General features: G+C 36.8%; 2 protein-coding genes across 12 annotated transcripts in view; one reads left to right on the top strand and one right to left on the bottom strand.

The window, feature by feature from the left end:
- The window catches only part of CASD1 (CAS1 domain containing 1), a 30253-nt gene extending 23984 nt beyond the window's left edge, over positions 1-6269 (top strand). Inside the window, exons 13-18 of the mRNA XM_040593397.1 lie at positions 309-388; positions 1259-1360; positions 2687-2827; positions 3370-3447; positions 4361-4453; positions 5427-6269. Of these exons, the coding sequence (XP_040449331.1) occupies positions 309-388; positions 1259-1360; positions 2687-2827; positions 3370-3447; positions 4361-4453; positions 5427-5693 (761 nt within the window). The 3' untranslated portion in view covers positions 5694-6269. The remainder of the gene's footprint in view (positions 1-308; positions 389-1258; positions 1361-2686; positions 2828-3369; positions 3448-4360; positions 4454-5426) is intronic.
- Positions 6270-11019: 4750 nt separating this feature from the next.
- The window catches only part of SGCE (sarcoglycan epsilon), a 32701-nt gene continuing 22330 nt past the window's right edge, over positions 11020-21390 (bottom strand). For 7 of the 11 annotated variants that reach the window (XM_040593398.1, XM_040593403.1, XM_040593402.1 and 4 more), the window contains 7 exons: positions 20423-20585; positions 17085-17296; positions 16298-16324; positions 15403-15591; positions 13760-13803; positions 13007-13041; positions 11020-11329 (listed from right to left, as the gene is read on the bottom strand). In XM_040593398.1, the coding sequence (XP_040449332.1) occupies positions 11279-11329; positions 13007-13041; positions 13760-13803; positions 15403-15591; positions 16298-16324; positions 17085-17296; positions 20423-20585 (721 nt within the window). In that variant the 3' untranslated portion in view covers positions 11020-11278. The remainder of the gene's footprint in view (positions 11330-13006; positions 13042-13759; positions 13804-15402; positions 15592-16297; positions 16325-17084; positions 17297-20422; positions 20586-21390) is intronic. The other 4 variants (XM_040593400.1, XM_040593404.1, XM_040593401.1 and 1 more) reach the window with 2 other exon arrangements.

The following is a 21390-nucleotide window of genomic DNA, read 5'->3' as shown; positions in this document are numbered from 1 at the left end:
GTGTTTCTGTTTGAAAACCTACATTCTCTTCTTTCTGTATGTATGTTGTCCTTGTTTCAGACATGAGGCTTAATTTAAGTTTAATAGGTGGTTAATTACTGTGAATGTTTATTTTAATTGTTTAAAGTAAAATTTGATATGTAAATGTAGATAGTGGTAAAATACTGCTGGTAATAGTTGAACAATTATTTGTGAATGTATCTATTACTAAGCATAGCTACACTAAATAATTGGCAGTTATTATTTAATGTGTCCTGGGGTTTGCTGTTGAAAAATTGATGACTGCATACTGATTATTTCTTCCTCAGGGAATTGCTTGTGGCACTTTGGTTTACTGCTGAAACTGGTTTGCTTACTGACATGTATATATTTTCTGTCATATTCTCAGGTTCGTAAATTTTGACTATTTTTATCCTTAACAGCCTAAGAGTATGTTACCTACCTCTACTTTTTAATGTGCTTGTAACTTCTGTATTTGCTCCTGTATCATAAATACAGATGAAAAAAATTTGAAACTTTCAGTTTCTTTTCATATTTGAATTGGTGTGGATGCTGGAAAAAACACAATTCTGTATCTTACTCATTTGTTTATAATGCTTGACATATTTTTAGTATACTACTACAAATGTGATAAATACAAAAGTCTATGCTTTGGTTTTGGGGCGTGTTTTTTTTTTTTTTTATGTGCTTAAAGCTACTATTTTTTGCTAGCATATGGTGATACATCTGGTGATAGGTGGTGGCATGAAGACCGGTGTCTCTTAGAGACCAGGTGTTGGCTTCAATAGCTTCTCAAAAGACTGGTTCTCGTGCTGAATTGGCAACTCACTGCAATGCTGTAAGTGTAGCTGACAGAAATAAGGGCAGGATTTGTCACTTGGATTTTACAGGGGGCATTGTGTGGTTTTAATCCCTCATTGGTTTCAAGCCTGTTGAACTGCAGTCTTCTGCAGAGTATGCGTTCCTTATCCCAACAAGTCAGTGCTCTCTTCCTTTAAGCCTGCCGTACAAAATGGAAGGTGTGCCAGTACCTTTATGGGAAGCAAAACTGAAACCTTCTCTCATCTGAAGAAGTATTTTTGGGTTTCTTTTTTTCTTTTTTTTTTTGGGGGGGAGTGCCTTTTAAGGAAGCCTGTTATTTTGGTAATGGCACGTAGCTAGTGAAATAGGGATTTGATAATATTAAAAGACAGCATATTGATGTAGTAAATATGGCTGACATAATTGTTAATGCTTTTGCCATGTTTATTTTCTACAGGGTGCATTTGAGAAGATATTTTCTTTCTGGCCACTGTCCAAGTGTTTTGAACTGAATGGGAATGTTTATGAATGGTGGTTTAGGTGGAAGCTGGATCGCTATGTATGTAACATTTGCATTAATTTACATGGTCTTTTAAGTATATTTCTTAATGTGGGGAGAGGGGAGGGTTGTTTTCCTTTCCTCCAGAGAAAGCAAGAATTTGTCCTAGTGTGTTGTTTAATAGAAGACTAAGCTACCTCCACCTTATTTCTGCAAATGTCAGTGAAAGCCTTGCTTGGGTGTTGATTTACTTACTGCTGGATCCTACTTAGTTTGTTTTTAAACAATAAAGTCATCAAATGACCGAGATTTATCTTTTCTCAGAAATTTTAGTGTGGAAGTGTAGCACCTGTAGCACTTTAGGCTATTGAAATAGAAGGCAAATTATTGTGGTGGCTTTCTTAATAATATTTTTTGAATGTTATATCAGTTAAGGGTATGTTTCTTTTAATGTTACCTCTGAAACACTTTTAAAATCAGGGTCTTGATGCTCAAACCAGACTATTCTTTCCTGTATTTTTAAATAGTTTTCCAGTGGGAAAGTGCTTTCTTTCCGGTTACTGAACCTGCAGTGTGGGGGAATAGAACAGGGAGACACTGGTCTCTTTTTTGTTTTTTTGCCTTCTTGGTAAGCAAGTGGAGTTTCTAAAGTGGGAGCATTTCTTTACTAAACGTAGGCTTAATAGGGTGACTTGCACGCTTCTATGTCTGTTGGTCTGCAGTAGCTGAAATTCACAAAGCACACAGTAGGCTCGTCCTGGGCTGCTCCCATCAGCAGCGCGCGCTGTGTTGCAGCATTTCAGGCTTGGAGTGCTGCTGCTAGTGAACAGTGCGTATTCTGTGACGCCGCTGAAGAGCAAGTCTCAAAATAAATACAGAAGATAAGCACCACATGGGCCTGAAACAGCATCATATTGCTAGCTAATGAGAACTTGGCATAAGGTCATAAAACACTCTGTTTAAGAATTGTGTCTGTGAGGGAGGGAAGCGCTTGTAGTGCTTGTTGAATGTTTTCACCTGCCAGCTTGGGAGAGGGCCAGAGACTCTTGGTGTTTCCCCAGAGAAAGCCCTTCTCAATGCTGGCATAGATTGCAGAGGGTATGTTGGGTACTCGAAAGCTTCTTGAAATTTTGTTGTTATGTCTTTAATGCTCTGAAGCATTAGTAACAGTACTTTATTTGTAGTTTTTGAGTTGAGTTAAAAATGCAGTTTATGACAATCTAGTGTAGAAAGCCTATTTTTGTTCACTTCAGTAAATCTGGGAAAGGACCTTTTGAAGCCTAAGCTTTGGTATTACAAATAGTTTATCCTGTAGCATTAGAGTTTGTACCTGAAGTCCTTGTAAAAGCCACGAAATATTCATTGCATTCTGTTTGTCTTTTACAGGTGGTTTTTCATGGGATGCTCTTTGCTTTCATTTACCTGGCATTGCAGAAACGTCAGATGATATCAGAAGGAAAGGGAGACCCTCTTTTCTCCAGCAGAATTTCAAATGTTTTATTATTTATTTCAGTTGTATCCTTTTTGGTACGTACTTAGTATAACTAGTATAATCAGGTTTGTAAATCTCTAAAGAATAAGATTTCTGAAGTTCTTGTTTAGAAAATACGTTGATTTAAAAAATCAAATCTTGATCTGGAGATATTTCAGCTGTGTTTTTGTGCACAGCCCTACCTGTCTACTCACTAAAATATTTTTCCTTTCAGTAAACTGTAAAACATCATCATTCTTTCAGTTCATTGCAAAGGTTACAAGAAAATTGGATCATAAAAATAATATGGTAGATAATGCGGCTCTTACCTCCACTCTTAATTGCTTGTCTATTTGTGATAAAAGAAATTTGCCAACAGTGTGCATGTATCTTAAGGTGTGAGTAAGTATGGTATTCATCAGTTGCAAAGATGAATTTGAGACAAACACAAAACTAAGCGCAATGTAGTTTTTTCTATTACTGTCTCACATCTTAGTGAAGCAACTACTGCTGAAAGCACTTCAAAATAGCTTACCTTGTGCTTAATTTTTAAATGTTACATATAACTGCTACACAGACTGATTTTTATATCTTTTAGACCTACTCTATTTGGGCTAGTAGCTGTAAAAACAAGACAGAGTGCAATGAACTACATCCTTCTGTTTCTGTGGTGCAGGTAATTATAATTATGATCCTCTTCCTTACAGTGATAGAATGTAGTCTGTTCGTGTTGGGGCTTTTTTTTTAAAAAAAAGTACATATTTTTGCTTTAACATGGAATGTCAGATACTGAGCGTCATTCTGAAAGTCTTTAATGTCTGAAAGTGAAAAATTTGTACACTGTTTCTCATTGCCTTTAAGCACTGAACTCGCATAGTGCGGTTATGCTTTCGATTAACCTTGATATCCTTAGTGTAGATTTCGTATACACTGCTTAAGGCCAACCCCAACATTTAACTAATTGCACAGCAGTAGAAAAGAAGGCGGCTGTAGGGAAGCGTGAGTGTTTGGGAGGTGTTAGTGTAGGAAGGAACCTATGGGACCCTGTAGTCAGTTTTAGGCAGAAAGGGGGTGGGCCACAGGGGCATGCATGTGGTTTTCTTAAATTTAGATTTTCCTCTTACTGTGTTCCCTGCCTCACTGTATCCCAGCTGTCTGATTCTGTTTCCTCCCTTTCCTCTTTTTAAATAGTTTGTCCTACTCTCTTCAGTGCATATGTGACTTAATTTTTTAATATTAGTTTGTCCACCGACACCCTCTCTTTAAAAATTGAGGGTTAACTCCGATTTGTGGCCACCTTCATTTTAGGCTGACATGGTGTAACATGTTTTGTGACGGTGCCTAGTGATTCTACTGAAGGTGTAAATGTGACTTGCTATGCTATAAGAATATGTAAGAGATTTGCAATTTCAAGACATAATTTATTAGGTATAACTAGCATGGATTTTTGTTTGGTTTATATATTTACTAGATCATGAAGAAAATTTAATGCATGGGGTACTTCGGACAGCGAAAGTGAATAAACCTTTTATGTGCGTGTGTGTGTAATCTGCTTGTCATCCACAGTCGCTTTTTTTGTTTGTTTTAAGATTTTAGCTTTCATCCTCATCAGGAACATTCCTGGATATGTCAGATCTGTGTATAGCTCGTTCTTTGCCTGGTTTGGCAAAATTTCTTTAGAGGTAAGTAGAATGATGAGAAGTACGGTGAATTGAAACTTAGAAATGACAGGTGGTTTTATTATCAATATTGGAGTATAACACATAAATAGCGAAAACATTTATTGGCTTACTTAGTATCATGCTGTTGTATTTGACCTCTTGGCATTGTAGCTTCTGTCTACACTTAAAAATCGCTGAAATGGCAGTCTCACAGTAGCAAACTTATTTCTTATGCTGTTTCGGCGGGGGGGGAGGGGGGGAGGAGTATAGGCTTGTGAGAGTGGGGACTTAATGCTGGAGTAAGCTGTGGTGTGTATGCAGTTGGAAGATAAAAATGTAAGCCAGCTGCAGGATCAGCATGAATTATACTAACTAGTGTTTGCCCTACAAAGCTTTCCTGCATTAATCAACAACGTACCTTTACAAAAAAACCCTTCTTAGTCCAAATATTATCTTGTTGCATTGAGTGTGTATTTTGAAACAGTAGGAATAATCTTGCTTTTCATTTTATTTGCTGTTTAATAATATTAAATGTTTAATTTTATCTGATTACTAAAATATATTTTAAAAAGGAAAAGGAACTTTGGGGGGAAACTCATTGCAATAAAATGTGTATGTAGTACATGATTTTGAATTTGATTTTTTTAAAGGATCACATTTTCGCTGTTCTGATTCCTGGTCCTGATCCACTCCAGGGATCTTTCCATTCATCAGCTGTTGAAGCATCGTCTTTCATTTGCAGGCGCATATGTTAGTTCAGTCCCTCACCAGAGCTATAGTAACTGAATGGAGGCGTACTCCTCATCTGCTCTGACATAATGTAAATGAAAAACATGTGGAATACAGCTTCTCAAAGTATGTTGTTTAATCAGAAATGTCTGACTTGAGCAGAAGGATAGTGTGTCGGTGCAATAGTAATAATTAGATATTTTTATGTAAGTAAAAATATTTATATATATAAGCATTATTAACCGCACTTCATTTTTTCTTTCAGCTTTTCATTTGCCAATACCATATTTGGCTGGCAGCAGACACAAAGGGGATCTTGGTGCTCATTCCTGGATATCCAATGTTTAACATTCTTGTCAGCACTTTTATATTTGTGTGTGTGGCACATGAGATTTCTCAGATCACTAATGATCTAGCACAGATTGTGGTTCCTAAAGATAACTCAACTCTGCTGAAAAGGCTGCTATGCATAGCTGGTTTTTTTTCTGGACTACACTTCTTCTCAGCAATGCAAGATCCGTCAAGGCATTAACTTGAAAAGATTCTTGGAAACTTTCTTCAGGTTTATTTTGTGTCTGCCTAAACAAAAATTCTCAACTGGAGGTACAGGAAGATATTTAAGTTAAGTGTGTGGAAAATGTATATAGTGCAAATGTACATATTTTGTGTGGAAACAGCCTTCTCAAATAATCTGAGAAACAAGAATGCACTGTACAGAATTGCATGTGAAAATGAGTCTTTTCTACTGGATGTATGTTTCTGTTTACATATCTGTTTAAACATGACACGAAGAAGTGAGGTGGTTTAGCAATATCATGGGCATATCACAGAATTAACTTTACCGTGGGTCAGCCAAACGAAGAGCGGATGCTACTAGGGCACCGCCTACACGTAACACATGCTGTGATCATTCTCGGAAAAGAGCAAACTTGTGATCCTTTGTTAATGGTCACCTTCAGCGGATGTGAAACGTGAAGTTATTGGTAAACGGGGGCATTTTTCTGAACAAAGTGATAGTTTTTTTGTTTAGAAATGAGTATTTTGGGTGGAGATAGTCTATGTTATATGAAACCCTTTATACATGGAAATAAAAAGTCATCACCAGTGATTTAAGATTATATACAAGTTTACATAATATTTTATGGGATCTTTTTAGAAATTTAAGATGTTTTCAGCGAATGCGGTAAATTGAGGTGAAATTTATAAAGACAATTTGATTTTTTTCCAAAAATCGTTTGCTTTTTCATAAATTTTCTACTAATTCATTTAACTATGTGCAGTTCTCTGTAACATCTCAGTGAACAAACAGATGAATAATTTTCAGACTCAGTTCAAGATGGAGAATTCTTGGAAGACCTCCAGCTTCCTTTTTCCACTCAGATGAAATCCCATCATATCCACTCTACCAGATCTTAAGGAAACAGGAGAACAGGGCAGCAGTGATCTTCAAACCTCTCTCTGAGTTTGCAGGTGACCTTGAACCTAGGTCTCATTAAGGAACTGGTGCCATATTCCCTCCAGTAATAGTATTTTTCATTTCAAAGGATGCAAGTCAAGGGTGGAAGTAAATCTGTTGATGATATGAGGAGGAGGGACTGAGTGGTTATCTTGTTGCATGCAGATGGTGGAGTCTCAGAACTACAAACGAGACTGGAGCTGTTCGGAGGAACCTTTTTTTCCCCATCCTTTTTAGCAGCACCCATCTTTCTTACTCTTTCCTTTAGCATAAAAAGTTAAATTGAAAGAAACAGCCCTTCAGTGTGGCAGTGACAAGCTGTAATTTGTTCCACTTAGTGAGGTTGTGGTCATTTCTTTGCCGTTTGTTGTTTGCGTTCAGGTGCCGGTTTGACCTCTAGTTGCTTTATTAATTTTATTCTTCTATGGATTACTTGCTAGCAGGCAAAACCACAAGCACAATACTGTTTTCCAAGCATATGTGCAATTATGTATGATTGTAAACAACATGAATCCCAGTTTGTACCGTGCTTAACTGTCACGTGCATGGTTTGATCTTATCCCTGTTAAATTGAATTCAAACTTGCAGCCACCAATAAGTGCAAAAAAACCTGTGTTAAAGGAATGGCTTTACTTCTTTTGGTGAAGTTTCATCATTAAAAAAAATTAATATGTAATAAACTTCCCCAAGTTCAGCAGTTTTACAAAGCCTGCCAGCTACTTTGAAGCTACTGGAAGGATACTCATTGTGTGCATTACTTCCAGTGTTTGGAAACTTAACCTCCTCCATCAGTACATCTGCATGGCTGAAAGAAATGGTACAGGGGAACATTGTAGTGGGGGATAGGATGCATAACTGTCATCTATGCCAGTATTAGGAGCAATGGGGAACTGTGAGTTTGAGAGAGAATTTTTGTTTTGTTTTTCACAACTTTTAAGTATTTTAGATATAATTTTATTTATCTGTTGTACAGACTTGGTTAAAAGATTTATTTTTAATGTTTGAAATAATGCACTTGTTTACTATGACTGTATGTGGGATAAATATATTTTCTTTTCAGGTTGTGTAAAAATATGAAGTAATTTAAACATTAAATAAATGTGCTGTGGATGCTTATTTTTGTAATGGGAGCAACGTCAATTAAGTAAAAACTTTTTATTGCTTTACTCTAGCTGGGGTACAGTTCACTATTATGCCTACTTTAAATTACAGATTAGTATTGCTTTTTCCCCCAGAGTAACGTTCTGGATACTGTTACTTCAAATGAAGGGCAGATTCTCACTTGTATCACAAATTATTTCAGATGCAGTGCAGCAAGAAAGAGTCTTCTGCAGTTAATTGCACTGTCCCAGGTCTGATGAAATTACAGCTCCAGTGGTCAAAATCACCCTTGGAGGTCAGGGGACTTGAGCAGAACTCCACAGCGGAGGTGTCAAATACTTTTCCTCCCTGGGTTACAAGCTAGAAATTCTGCAGCAAACTCTGCGTGAAAGCAGAGGAACGGACTTGGCTTTTCTGCAGTCTGGCAACATCAAGAAATCCATCCTTAAGATTTGTTTGGGTCAAGAAATGTAGCTTTTAATTTAGCTACTGAAGTCCCACACCGAACAGAAGGGGCTTTAAGCAAAGGACTCAGAGTGGTAGTTTCTGTCCCCAGAGCTCTTTGTATAATCAGGGAGGTACCATCTAATGTGGGCACCTGAACTAAGTGGGCAAATACTCTCCATCCTTGCTGGTTACACCACCTATTTTAGCATCTCCATCAGCTAAACAGAAACGCTGTGCAGTCAGCTCACCATCCAGTATTACTGTCCATAACACTGGCAACGGTGACACGAAGTTGTTGAGGCATTATTACGTAAAATAACCAGGCAAAAACATCACTACTTAATGTTTTCCTATTTATTAGATTTTACATTTCATATATTTACAAAGACAGCTGTAGTGCTTTCTGTTTAATTTGGTTGCAACAGTCACTTAATACAATGTCCATTCATACTGTCATCATACACTGTTAAAAAGAGGCTGTGAATTTACTGTTTTAACTATTGGCACGTTTAACTATTACTAATTCTTTAGCCACTAAGTGTCCTTAGCCAGCTTTATAAAGCTATGCTTTCACAGTAACTGTTTTAGTAAGTAAAAATAATTTGTTATTAAACTTACCTGAAATAAATGAAGCTTTCAATCATAAAATAGTTCAGGTGTGCTTAATATGTAAGTCACCTGTATCATCAGATTATTGTCAAAATAGGTGGAGTGCCCGCTGGTACAAAGTGATTGTTCATGCACGTACATAGCAGTTTAAGAAATTTCCTTAAACATATTGGCACTGTTACATATTAGTACAACTAAGATGGGAGCAGCTCAGCTGGTACTTAATTGATTGTCATGTCATCCTCAAGTTATCAGAAATCATTACGATTCAAAACCAACACTATTTACAAAGTTTAGTCTTACATTGCATTAAAAATTATTTAAAATCCATTCCATTCATTTCTGTTTCAAAGCACTGACAGCTTGTATGTTTGAAAATAGAGTAGAAAATGATAGGAACTAGTAGAAACCAAGTGCTGATTGTACTCAAATTTTTCACAGCTTGGATAAATTTTTTATTCACTATAAATCTCAGTGTGCAGTTTTCTAGGTCACTTTTCACCACTGATAACCATCCAAGCTGGGGAAAAAAGGAGGGGTCTCAGGAGGCTCACTGGCTGATGAAATCTCTTCCCTGGTCCCTTTTGGATGAGGTAGGTAGGAGCGATGCATGCCACTTGGAAAGCAAGTAGGAATGGCTCTTTATTCCAACTGTTTCAGAAACGTAGTTTTTCAACTTACAATACTGTAGCTTGAGCTACCTCTTATAGTGTGTAACAACCCCCAGCACTACTCGCAGGGTTAGATGCGGCTGGATGTGCTGTGGGTTGTGCCTGGCATTTAGGGCAGCCTTGCAAACTGACATTTAAGGCTTGACGATATACAAGTACCTATAAAGTACTGAGCGCCACTTACGTACTTTGCTGCAAGTTACCATACTTGTTGCACAAAATGCAGCTTAAAAAGCAGCTCAGGACTGTTTTAACTACCTGCTGAGGTGCTGCATTCAGGCCCAAGCCTATAAACACATCGTTTACTTAAAAATGAACATAAGTGTTTGGGTTTTGAAGGAACATGGTCATAACTGTGAAAAGAAAGAAAGAAAAAGCCAGTGACTACTTTTGGTCTTTTTACAAACTCTAATAACCTTATTTTACAGATTCTTTTTAGCCTCAGTCTTAAATTCCTAAATGACTCAGACTTTCTCTTAGCAGAGACCTCAAAACTCTCAACTAAGGAAATATAACCAGCATTTAGCAATTTTAAACAGACAGCTTTTTGCTTACAATGTAGCATCCTGATGAACGTACAGCTCCTGAAAGACAAAATATTACAGAAGAAAACCAAAGCCTAAGTGTCAGCTTAAAATGGTATGATGCTTTAAGGTAAAACCCTAAGAACTGTTGGGTGTGAGCTGTTACAGCTGGAGACCCTTAAGTCCTGTGTTATGCTGCATTCAGGATTTAAAGAAGCATCAGAATAATTCATTTAAAATACACAGAAAAGTGTCAGAAAATAAATTTATCACCATCTATTGAAGAATAAGGAAACCTCGGTTCACATCCTTTTAACAAAATTCATCTTACTAAGCTTTCAGCTGCACAGAGAAATGCCTCTCAAAGTAGCCACCTCCAGGAAAGTATGTATTTAATAAACTCCTTTTTAAGATGCTAAAACATAATCCTTTGTTTATTAGATAGCTAGTTCTCCCACCATTCTTTTTATTCTTTTTGGAGCAAAGAAGGTGGAGAATACAAAAAATAAACTTGTACTGGGGCATCAGGAATATAACAAAAGAATATTTAACAAGTATTCTTAAAGAGTTAAAAGTTAGTCCATGTATACCATAACAAAATTTACCCTTATTTATTTGCAGACATTAATTTCTGCCTGTAGTTTGTAACAGTTTCTTGTAACATAAACCAGATGAATGAATGGACAGATTTTAAATGTTCCATTGCTTACACGTTTTCAAATAGGGTAGTATCTGGTAAAGGAACAAAAATCCAATTTTCAACAGGAAAAGTTTTGGGGGGGGGGGGTGTTGTTATTTTTGTTTTTTCAAAAATAACTTTGCTCACTGTGTTTTCATAATCTCTAAAAAATTAATGCCTAATAAATTTGGAATACTAATTCTGAACCTCATCACATTGCACAAGTTTTCATGCTTATACAGTACGGCTTTTGGTGTGCAAATGTAAGGCAATTATCCCACTGAACAGAGGCTGAAATCCTTTGAACCTGGCACATATTTTAAAGTTTTGATTTCCCTGTTAAAAATTTCAGGAGGGATCACAGGACAGAATAAAGTTTGATATTTATTCATACATATATTTGAAAGATTATTTTTTTGAATGTAACAAATATAAAAAGTTATCAGTGCTTACAAATTGTCAAAAACGTCCAAAGTACAAAAGGATAAGTTACATTAGTTACATGGAAGTGACTGTACTCTCTGGCACTGAAATAGTCTTAATACTGTGGGCATGCACAATATACACCAGAAAAACTCATGCATCAATCAGAACAAATAAGGAAATAAGACAATTTGCTGCCTTCTCCGATTACAAATTCATTGCTTCTGTTAGTTTTCTTTCCTCAGGAATACCATTTACCTGCAAATAGATGAGAATTTGTATAATCCATCAGTGGCAGATGATGCTTCCACAATACTGAACTGCCAATTGATTGAACAGCACATAAATAGGATTTATTAGTCCCTGTATCAACAACCACATTGGAGAAACACTACATGTACAACCTGGACCAAAAGATGACATACACGTGAAGAAGCTTCGCTTGCTTTCTTCTGGGAAGAGAGAGATCAGGGAGAAGATTGTTTAACCGGGAATTTATTTTTCTATCTGAGATCTAACAGACTTCATAAGGAGGCTGTGAAACTCAAAATGGAAAATGCGCCATACAGTGTACATACACTGTTTAGTCTTTTGCATATTTATAAGAATAGCCTATAAACTTTTTCATTTAAGCCCCTTAAAATAGTCCTCATGAGTTTTGCCAATGTAACTTTTCATATTAGAGACCAGTAGCAATTTTCAGCAGTGTAATATGAACGTTAATATATTTGAATTGTCACTTTTAAAACATAACTGGGAAAGAATTGCATGAACTTTGTGAAAACCATCAAGTGTTATCTCAGCCGTTAAGTCCGCATTTTTGTAAAAAGTTAAATAACAATTGTTTCTTACTGGGGATTCAGATAGTTCCTGAGGAGGTTAGTGGTTATTAGACACAGTCTGCTCTTCAAGTTACTAAGTATGGTCTACTGAACCTTTAAAACAGAAAGGTCTCCTTATTCATGGTGGTGACTGATAGTATGTTAATAATCCTGAATATATTATTGGGAATTTTTCGTAGGACAGGAAAAAAATTAAAGAATTAATATCTAGTTCTCTAATTTTTTTGGCCTTAAGTGTCTGGAAACTTCTGATTTGAACAGATCAAGAAAATTGGTTGGTAAGTTTGTACTGATGCTACTAAAAAAAAAATCATCTTGGGAGCGCCTGAATTCTCTTTTAAGTCGTAACTCTAAAAGTCTACCCTTCTGACATGAGTCTTAGATATCCTTTAGAAGATAAACTGCAAGAGGCACATGCCATCATGTCATGGAACGGCTTGCAGTGTCACCTGCACATCTGAGTTACAAAGGTGTCATTGTAAACCAAGAGAAGAGGAGGACACATTGTCTGTCCCAAATACATTTTTTTTCCCTCCTCTGATTTCTGAGAGCTTGTCACAGGCAGCATCTGTGATTAATATTAAAGAACAGGTGTATTCTACCAAAATAATGTCCTGCAGAAAATACAGACGCAGGAGGGTTTTTAAGATCTATTCTTATGGCAGTTCTTCAGCGTGACCTGCAAGAGACAAACCTAGCTAGCTTGTATTTCGTACCTTTTTAAAAATTTCTCACTGCTGTCAACACACAGCACTAGCAGATGATTTTTAATGCAAGACAGACTGGAACTCTTGTAACAAAACAGAACAGAAGAGCTGAACTACGTGACATTTTTACTCTGCCTTCCAAATGCCTGCAGTAGTGAGCGTTAAGAGCTATGCTAAATGTCAACCCAAACCTGTGCTGGAGGCTTTGGATAGAGGCTTGGACTGCCAGGGGCATCTGCCGTTTCCAGTATACGTATAATAAAGCACACAAACAGCAAAGCTAGCAGAACTGCAGTCAGTTGGGTTGTTTTTATAAATGTGGTTTTAATTTCCAGATAACAAAAAAACCCAAAACACATGGGCAGAAGCATCTATTATATACTTGCCTCAAATCTCTGAAATGTTGTCATACGAAATTCTCCTTTAATCCCCGAAAGCAGTAATGAAGAAGAAGGATTTTGAATGAAAAAAGAGAGTTGCTTATGTAACTCCTCTCTAAGTTAAAACAAATCTTCCTCTTGGATCTGTAGTTCCCGTATTATGTTCAATACATAAATATATACAGAGAATAATGCCTAAATACCTCTTTGAATATTCAAACATTTTACTGTGGCCTCTACTTTTTCCTTGTATGATCCTTATCCCCTGTCATATGGCTATATCCTATATATAGGATGTAGAAGTGATGAATAAGACACAGGAAACCTGCAGCATGCATACGTGCCTCACCACAGATTCCCCCAATATCAACTCCTCTATTTTCAGTAACAGCAATGAAAAGCTCCTCCTTCACAGATTAACTAGTATGGGTGGGAATTAGAAATTTTGATTTCCTATCGAGTTTTAGAGAATCTGAACAGTGTAAGCACATTTAGGAATCCGGTTGTAGCTTTATCTATACGAGGAGGTTTCTATCGTAGCTGTACCAGATTCCACTGTCTCATGCTGAGTCCTAACGTAGCATTTCTCCTACTTGTTGTATCAATCCCATCCCAAAGTTTTCACTGATGTATGAAAAAAATATCTGGAATGACAATGCCGTAAAACTTTAATGGTTTCCACTGCCCATAGACTGTATGCGTTTTGGCTAGTGATTCCTCCACACTGGTCACTTAATAGAGTATTTTCTCGGTACTGACCTGCGCTCTGCTGCTGTGGAATCTGAGTCTGATGTGGCAAGTTCCTACAAAAAGCAATTTAATATCTTTAATGCTTCCATACAAAATCTAAAATACATTATGCATGAAAGTTCAGTATTTAAACTTCATTTTTTTTGCTTATGAAGCAATAATCCGTTTTCGCTATGCAAATACAGTTGTCAAAAGGTTAGCCAAACCAGTGAAAGAAAGAAAGAAAGTGTTAAGGGGTTGTTCCTATTATTCCACCTGTCAACTATGTTCAGAGGCTCAGATGTGGTGAAACGCCAGAGGCAGCAGAAGTCAGCACAGGTTTCTGATGTTATGCAAAGTTTGGTTTTTGTAAATGATGAACACAGAAATCATGACAGTATTTGCAACTTAATTATTGACAGCGAAATAAACAAACGGTCAGCTGGTTTTACAAATCGGAGCAGTTTACTTACAAAGGCAAAGTTAACACTTTTGTGTCCTGCTTAAGTGTCTATTTTAACAGCTACCAGATACTAAGGCTGTTTTTACAGAAAGGAATTAGGGGTTGGAATGTAGGTGAAGTGGATAAGTACTCTATGTACAACTCAAGAAAGCCTTTGGTACAGGCTTTGGCACTCCAGTTATTAAAAAATATTGCTATTCTGAATAGAGAAGAAACTGTAAAAGACCGGGTAGAGCACTTTGCAGCAGTTGTACAAGGGATAACTCATACAGCTGTACTTCCTGGAGAATTTAGCTTTGGGACAGGAAGAACACACTCTTCTAGCACATAACTACATTATGAAGGGAATTCAGGGCAAGCATGTGTAAATTAGGGCTGAGTTAGTGCTGGCACTGGACCAGTATCACTGGGGCCATGCAGACCTGCCAGTTGAGAAGCCACTGACTGGAGCCAGTATCATAGCATGACACCAAAAACCAGCACCAGCCACTTCTGAGACTACTGCCTCAGATCTGCTCAACCCCAGACACCTCAACCAAGCCTTTCTAAAAACACCTTTTTTCTACAGCACTGCTGACTTGTCTGAATTAAAACGTGTGCAAAGCACTGGATGGGTCTGCTCGACAGTTTCATTAAGTTACTGATAAATTAACTTTAAGGAATAGAAACTAACTCTTCTGGTTTCTGTCACGGAGAGAGGCTGGCAACAATGGAAATGGCTGAGAGCTCCAAGACTCGCAAGTCTGTATTTATTACCTGTGTAATGGAATATGCTCCTCTGTTCAGTGTTAACGTTTAAAAAATAAACTATGTCTGACAGGTACTAAGCACTCACAAAGTCTGGGTTTTCTGGTATGAAACTACCACCAATCCAGTGGTAGTTTTATACCAGAACTCCAAAGTCATGGGTCAAGAGGCAGGGTGTCTAAAATAGAACAGTTTTAATTAATTCCTCTATCAAAGTAGTCTTTCTCCAAAACATGCAGAAACACAACTGTTCCACGCAAAGCTTCTTGCCAAGTCTGCAGCCATTTAACTTTGTAACAGAAGTCCTTTCTTTCTGCTTGAAACGCGAACACCACAGCAATCTTGAGCTACAGAGTCATTACCAATAGCTCCGTAATAAACACATTTCAGACGACAAGCACTGGAATCCATGGTTAAATTATGCAACACAGTAAGTATTAAAAAATAACATCTAAATACTCACTGCTGTGTTTGCATCAGTGGCATACTGGTATTATCGTAGCTGTCTGTGTGAAGGGGTGGTACAATCTCACCAGTAACCGGGTGAAACACAGGAAGCGTTGAAAGAGGCCACGCTATCTCTCTGTTTTTAGACATGTCACGAAGCTCTTTGGTTGATTTCTGTATAGCACTGTGGTGGACCAACTGGATGCTATGTCAAAAGAAAATAAAATAGTAAGTATATATTCTAAGTGCTCTATTAAAATGGATAGACTTTTACAATTATTGTTTTTCTTAAAGATACAAGGGCTTTGATGCATGCTACAGATTCTACAGTGCAGCAATTAGAAGCAAACCTTTACATAATTAATTTAATAAATACCGAATTTATTTCATTTTTAAGGCAGTAATTATTCCATTTTGCTGTCTGCATATGTATTTTTCATAGGATCCAAGACTGTGCAATTTATGGCTAATGTTCAATTTATTCGCTACAGTTAAAATAAAAGTTATGGTTAACTCCTGATTCTTGTGGTAGATTCATCAAAACTCAGAGATAAATTTTAACGCTCTGTAGAACAGGCACTGGATACCTTCCAGGATATTTGTTCTCCTGTCCACTGCCTTTAAGATAGAGGCTGGGAAGTCCAATAACCAGGAGAATAAATTGCATATTTACATATTTATTCTAACAGCACTATTTTATTTGGAATTGACAGTTGTTAATTTCAAACCCTTTTTATTCTGGTCTTCTATCCTTGCCAAGACTGATTTAAAAGCAGCTTTCACATTTATGAATTAAACCATGTATTAGAGAGAATGAAAGAAGATTATGACACACATGTATGAAGCATGACAAGCTACTGAGAATGAAAATTAAATGGTAAAAGAAAAATAACAGGAAAGAAGACACTTACTCTGGTGTTTGCATGTTTCTCTTTTCCCTAAAAACAAAACAAAATTTATGAATTAAATAATAGCATTGATAGTTGGAACATTAAATCTATCTGATGATGAAAATAGTACATGATGTAGAAATGCTGACAAGGTTATTGCTAAACGCAACTTGGCAGCATTTGCAACTGGGTTTATGATGAGGCCTTGATGAACGCACGTATAGAGATGTGATACGGATGACTGACACACACACACAGACACACACACAGGGAAATGAAAATGCAAGTTAAAGAACAAGCTTCTGGCTAAAATAAATTCCATGACAAAATGAAATTGTAGTTTGCGTAAGAAATGGCAAAAGTTACGTTACTTGCTGCTTTCCTTTTATGTGTTTTTCTTTTATAATATGTCTAAATTCAGTTCATCTCCTCAACCAGATTTATTTTATAAAAGTTAGCATTTTAGAAGTTAATTAACATTGTCCTGAACCAATGATCCTTTATTAGTATTTTATTTGTTTGGGGCATTTGGGAGAGTTGCGCACATGTGGAGATTTTGTGGAGTTTTGTGTGTGTGCTGAGATTTTTAACCCTTTCAGCTAGAATGACTAAAGGCCCTAAATCCATTCTCTTGGATATTACTGTATGTGCTTGGATGAGGAATAGTTCAAAATCTCAAGCAGATATCCTTTAGGCTGTTTTTAATGTTTTTTAATGAACTGAATGGAATCCTTCTAACAAATTGTCTTCTATGCATTATAGTCTTAGAAAAATCTATCATTACTTATTAGTGTGTTAAAGTACTCACACTCCTTCCCGTCGGCAGCACATGATATAGGCAAGTATTAGAAAAAGCACCAGTGCTATTGCCGAGGGCACTGCCAGTGTAATTAGGAAATCCGAGTAATAATCTCTGCTTTTCAGTGTATCAGAAGGTGGCTTGTATTCTCCACCATCAGGTAATATCCCCTCTCCACGAATCACTTCCTGAAAGGTGGAAACTTGTTTTGTATTGTCAACCTGATACCCAGAAAAAAAAAAAAAAAGAAAAAAGAAAAAAAGACAATTATACAACAAAGTAACAGAATGTAAAAACAGGCAGTATTTAACCAACCATAACATATAAAAGAATCTATATTGCACATTTTACAAATTCTATACAATTTCATCCAATCACTTTTTTTTCTAAACAATAAACCTTACATTTTGTTGAATGTGTTAAGTAATATTATTACTTTATTTTGTGCCTACCACAGATACTATATTTTTTACAAATTAATTTTAGGGATATCTCACACAAATAGTATTTGAGTTAAAAAAAAAAAAAAATCAATAAATGTTTTTTACTGCAAACTAATTATTCAATACTTATTTCTTTTTGACAAATGAATCAATTTCTTACTAGTCTTCCTAAATAACAATACTGCCCTCTCTTGTACAAAGGTGGTAAAGATGAAGAGTGGAGTACCTACAATTTTCTCCCTCCTCCTTCCTACTGAGCTTCACATCCAGTGCTCGAAAAAGAAAGAGGCGTGAACTGACCTGCTGAGGGCTGAGCAGCTCTGCTGCCTCCCTCCTCACCCGATGCAGGAAGCACCCTGACATGAGATACGCATTTAATTGATCAGAGCCAGAGTGCCCAAGTTTTTCTACCTCCCAATTCAACTAACCTCCAGAAGGCTGCATTCCTGGTCACAAGTAATTATTATTTTTTTTTTATGTCTCTGTCTAATGTTTCTAGAAACACAACCGGTTTTTTGCTACTGTTTGACTGCCCTTCCCACAAGACTTTTCAATTTTCCACCTCCATTTTCTTGTTATCTTCAGTCAGCTATTACTGTTAAGATTTAATTTTAACGTAAGTTTTAAAACTCTCTTCAAATCATTAATGAAAATATATTCTATTTGCCTGCATGCTTGACTTTTTGCCTGTTCATTGAAAAATCTTGCAACTGATGGTGTTTCCTTTATAATTTACACTTTAAGTAAAATGCTGTATTAAAACTTATGCAATGAACGAACAGGTTTTCATGGAATGCTAGAAATAATGTTTTGCTGAGCTTCAAATGCATACACATATATATATATATATACACAAAATAAGTGCAAGACAGTTTGACACAAATTAATTTATGTATTCTCCACTCATTAAATCTGCAGTTTCTTTTATGTTAGGTATACCAAGTTCCACCTGGCTGCTTAGCCGAATCCCAAACCCTAAGCAATGCACAAAAAATACTTCTGCACTTCTGTGACTGACAGAAGCCCATACATGGTGTGCGAACGGGCTATCAAAAAGCAAGCGTTAAGAGGAAGCATGTATTATGCTGCCCCTCTTTGCAGAATTTGGGACCCACAAATTTAAATGCTAACCGCCAACGTCACCTCATCAAAAGCGGGAGGAAGAGGATTTTGATGGTTGTATTTTCACTTGCTGCTCTATGTTGTGGTTACGGGAAATGAGGCTCAAGTCCCTCCCACAACCCGTGGATCTTGAGGGACCCCCTGCCCCTTTGCTTGCCTGGTCTTGTGAAAAGCAGACTGTGGTTAGATAGAGGGAGGCTTGGCTCCCTTCTCCCTTTGATGCACCAGGTTACAACACGCAGCTGCAGTGCCGCTGGCAACAGTAAACACCCCTAAGACTGTTTAAATTCAGTTACTGCGGCACGTTGCCAGAACAAGCGCCGAGTTCAAGAAGGTTGCATCATAGGCTGCTGCAGGGTGATGCTTCTCTTGAAAGCCTGTTCCTGTTACACACCCCAGGGTGATCTCTGCTTTTCTCAGAGCAGCACAACAATGCTGCTTCATGACTTTTTTAATGAGTTTATGAGCCACTGTTACTATTGGATGTTTTTTCTGAAGAAGTACTCCTAACCAGCCACGCTTCATTCTGCATGGGTACTGTTGATAGTTCTTGCGTTAGTGTACTATTCCTCTGCCACTACTTTTGAAATTCACCGTTTTCTAAGGCTGTTTCTCCAATTTCTCAAGAAGAGCTTTCTGAACTGTATCCTGTCCTTCAATGCACCTGCAGATCCTTTCAGTTTCACAGGGACCACAAATTCAGTGTAATAAGCATGCTCCATCACCATGCTTATTAATGAAGAACGGAAAGGAATTATTGATTCTGCTATGATTATGGCTATCCAACCAGCTCTCCACTAGGTCCTAGCTTCATCTGGGCCATGTTTCTGAGCTTGCTTATGAGACTATCAAAAAACCTTACCAAAAAGAAATGACATCTGCTGCTGCACCTGTTCTTTCTTGTAGAAGGAAATCAAAGACTTAACATAGTTTGTTCTTGATAAAGGCTGACTGCATTCTATTATTTTTCAGCTGCTGGTAAGCACATGCATCTTTTGGAACTTCTCAACAGAAACCCAAAAAACAGTAAGTAATCTGGATATTCTTTTAAAACAAGTATTTTCCAGCTTTCTAACGGCTTTCCTAGTGTATAGAAAGAAAGGGTTGGAAGTTAACTAATCAAATTCATGTATGAATACCTTTTCTCATACTCAATACATTTTTTACATTGTACAAAAAGCCTTTCACGTATCCCTTGCAGTTTCTTCTTGGATTGTCTGAACGAGCTCAACAACCATCTAAGTTCATTTTATGTATGTTCACCATTTTTGTTCAAACTTACCTACAATGTTCTCTTACAATACTTTATAATTTCTTGATTTTCCTTACCAGAGCTAAACAAAAATAATTTTAAAAAGCCTCTTTGGGAATTATACTCCTTCCATGGCAAATAGCCTAGTGTTCACTCATCATTTTTCTTGTGTTTGACTGAGAAGAATGTTCCCATTTATTTTGATTCATAGTCAACACTTCTCTTTTTCTATTTCGTTTTTTAGTTTTATAAGCCCTAGAGTTCTCTGGCCATTTATATAAATCACTGCTAACGAAAATGAATATGGTGGTTTCACTGATGCTCAACTCTAATATAATTTAGCCTACATAGCAAAATCCTTATGAGTGTCTATTAGATGGAAAACAGTATTAATCAGTCATAGTAAAGTGGAATTTGGCAGAGTTGTCTGGCCAGGCTGGCAAAACTCTTACCTCAATCACGTCTGGCATAAAATATTGCACTTCTGTAAACATTTTTTATGCAATAACAAAAAAAAAAAAAAAACTCACCAGAGAGATTTTACACCAGTCAATATGGAACTGAGTACGAAATTTTTTATCACACGTTATTACAGGCTCCATCTCTTGACTGCATCTCAGCTGATTTTGTGGGTTTTCCACTTCTCGTAAGCATGAAGAGAATGGAACATCTGCCCCAACCATAACATACACACTGCAGAAAGAGGTGAGTGACAGACTGTCAGGATACCTCTCACAAATCCCCAAAGGATGATGAACCACTCTTCCAAACATTATTATTGTTCACAGTAACATTCATCTGACTTTAAAGACTAAAACTACTTTTAAAAATTATTTTTCTTCATAGTATACTTTAAGCATATGAATAACAGATTGAAACCAAAAGGATTTTTCTAGCTACTTATTTACAACCTATTCTGTTCTGCTGCATAATGTAAATGTTTACTTACCATCAGAGTTGTCAATTTCTATGAAGTCCTAGAGCTCCAAGTGTAGATTCCTCATGTAAGTAAATCAGTACTACTTTTGAAAATTGCATTAAAATAGTGTAATTTTGCCTTAAGGAAAACCTCAGTCTTGCTCAGCATAGTACTTTCAGAGTTTGTTCTCATTTTTTCATAAAAAAAATCATGGAAGGCTAGTTATTTCTATACCTAATACTAATATGAACATGCCAAAGCGCTCAGCTTCTCCTAAAATATTGCATACTGCAGCTATACACTGCCAACAAAATTGGCAGAATACTGAAAGCTGAATGTAAACTTAATACTTCATTTAGCATTACAGCACATAAAATAAGAGCTACTGTGCTACTTGTATTATTCATTTTTGTATCTGAACATGAAGAATGCTCCTGGAAAATACAGTCTGCTGTACTACGTGATGATGTATCAGTGGATCCTGAAACAGAAATTAGGTCCTGGTTGCCATTTCATATATTAGGCATTATCAAACTAAATGTTTGAAATATAGCTACTTGTATTAAGTGTCTCTGCTAC

The sequence above is a fragment of the Falco naumanni genome, chromosome 4 (genome assembly GCF_017639655.2).
Source record: "Falco naumanni isolate bFalNau1 chromosome 4, bFalNau1.pat, whole genome shotgun sequence".
NCBI classification, from domain to species: Eukaryota; Metazoa; Chordata; class Aves; order Falconiformes; family Falconidae; genus Falco; species Falco naumanni.
Note: the sequence above shows the minus strand (reverse complement) of the source record. Positions and strands in the feature narration are given on the sequence as shown.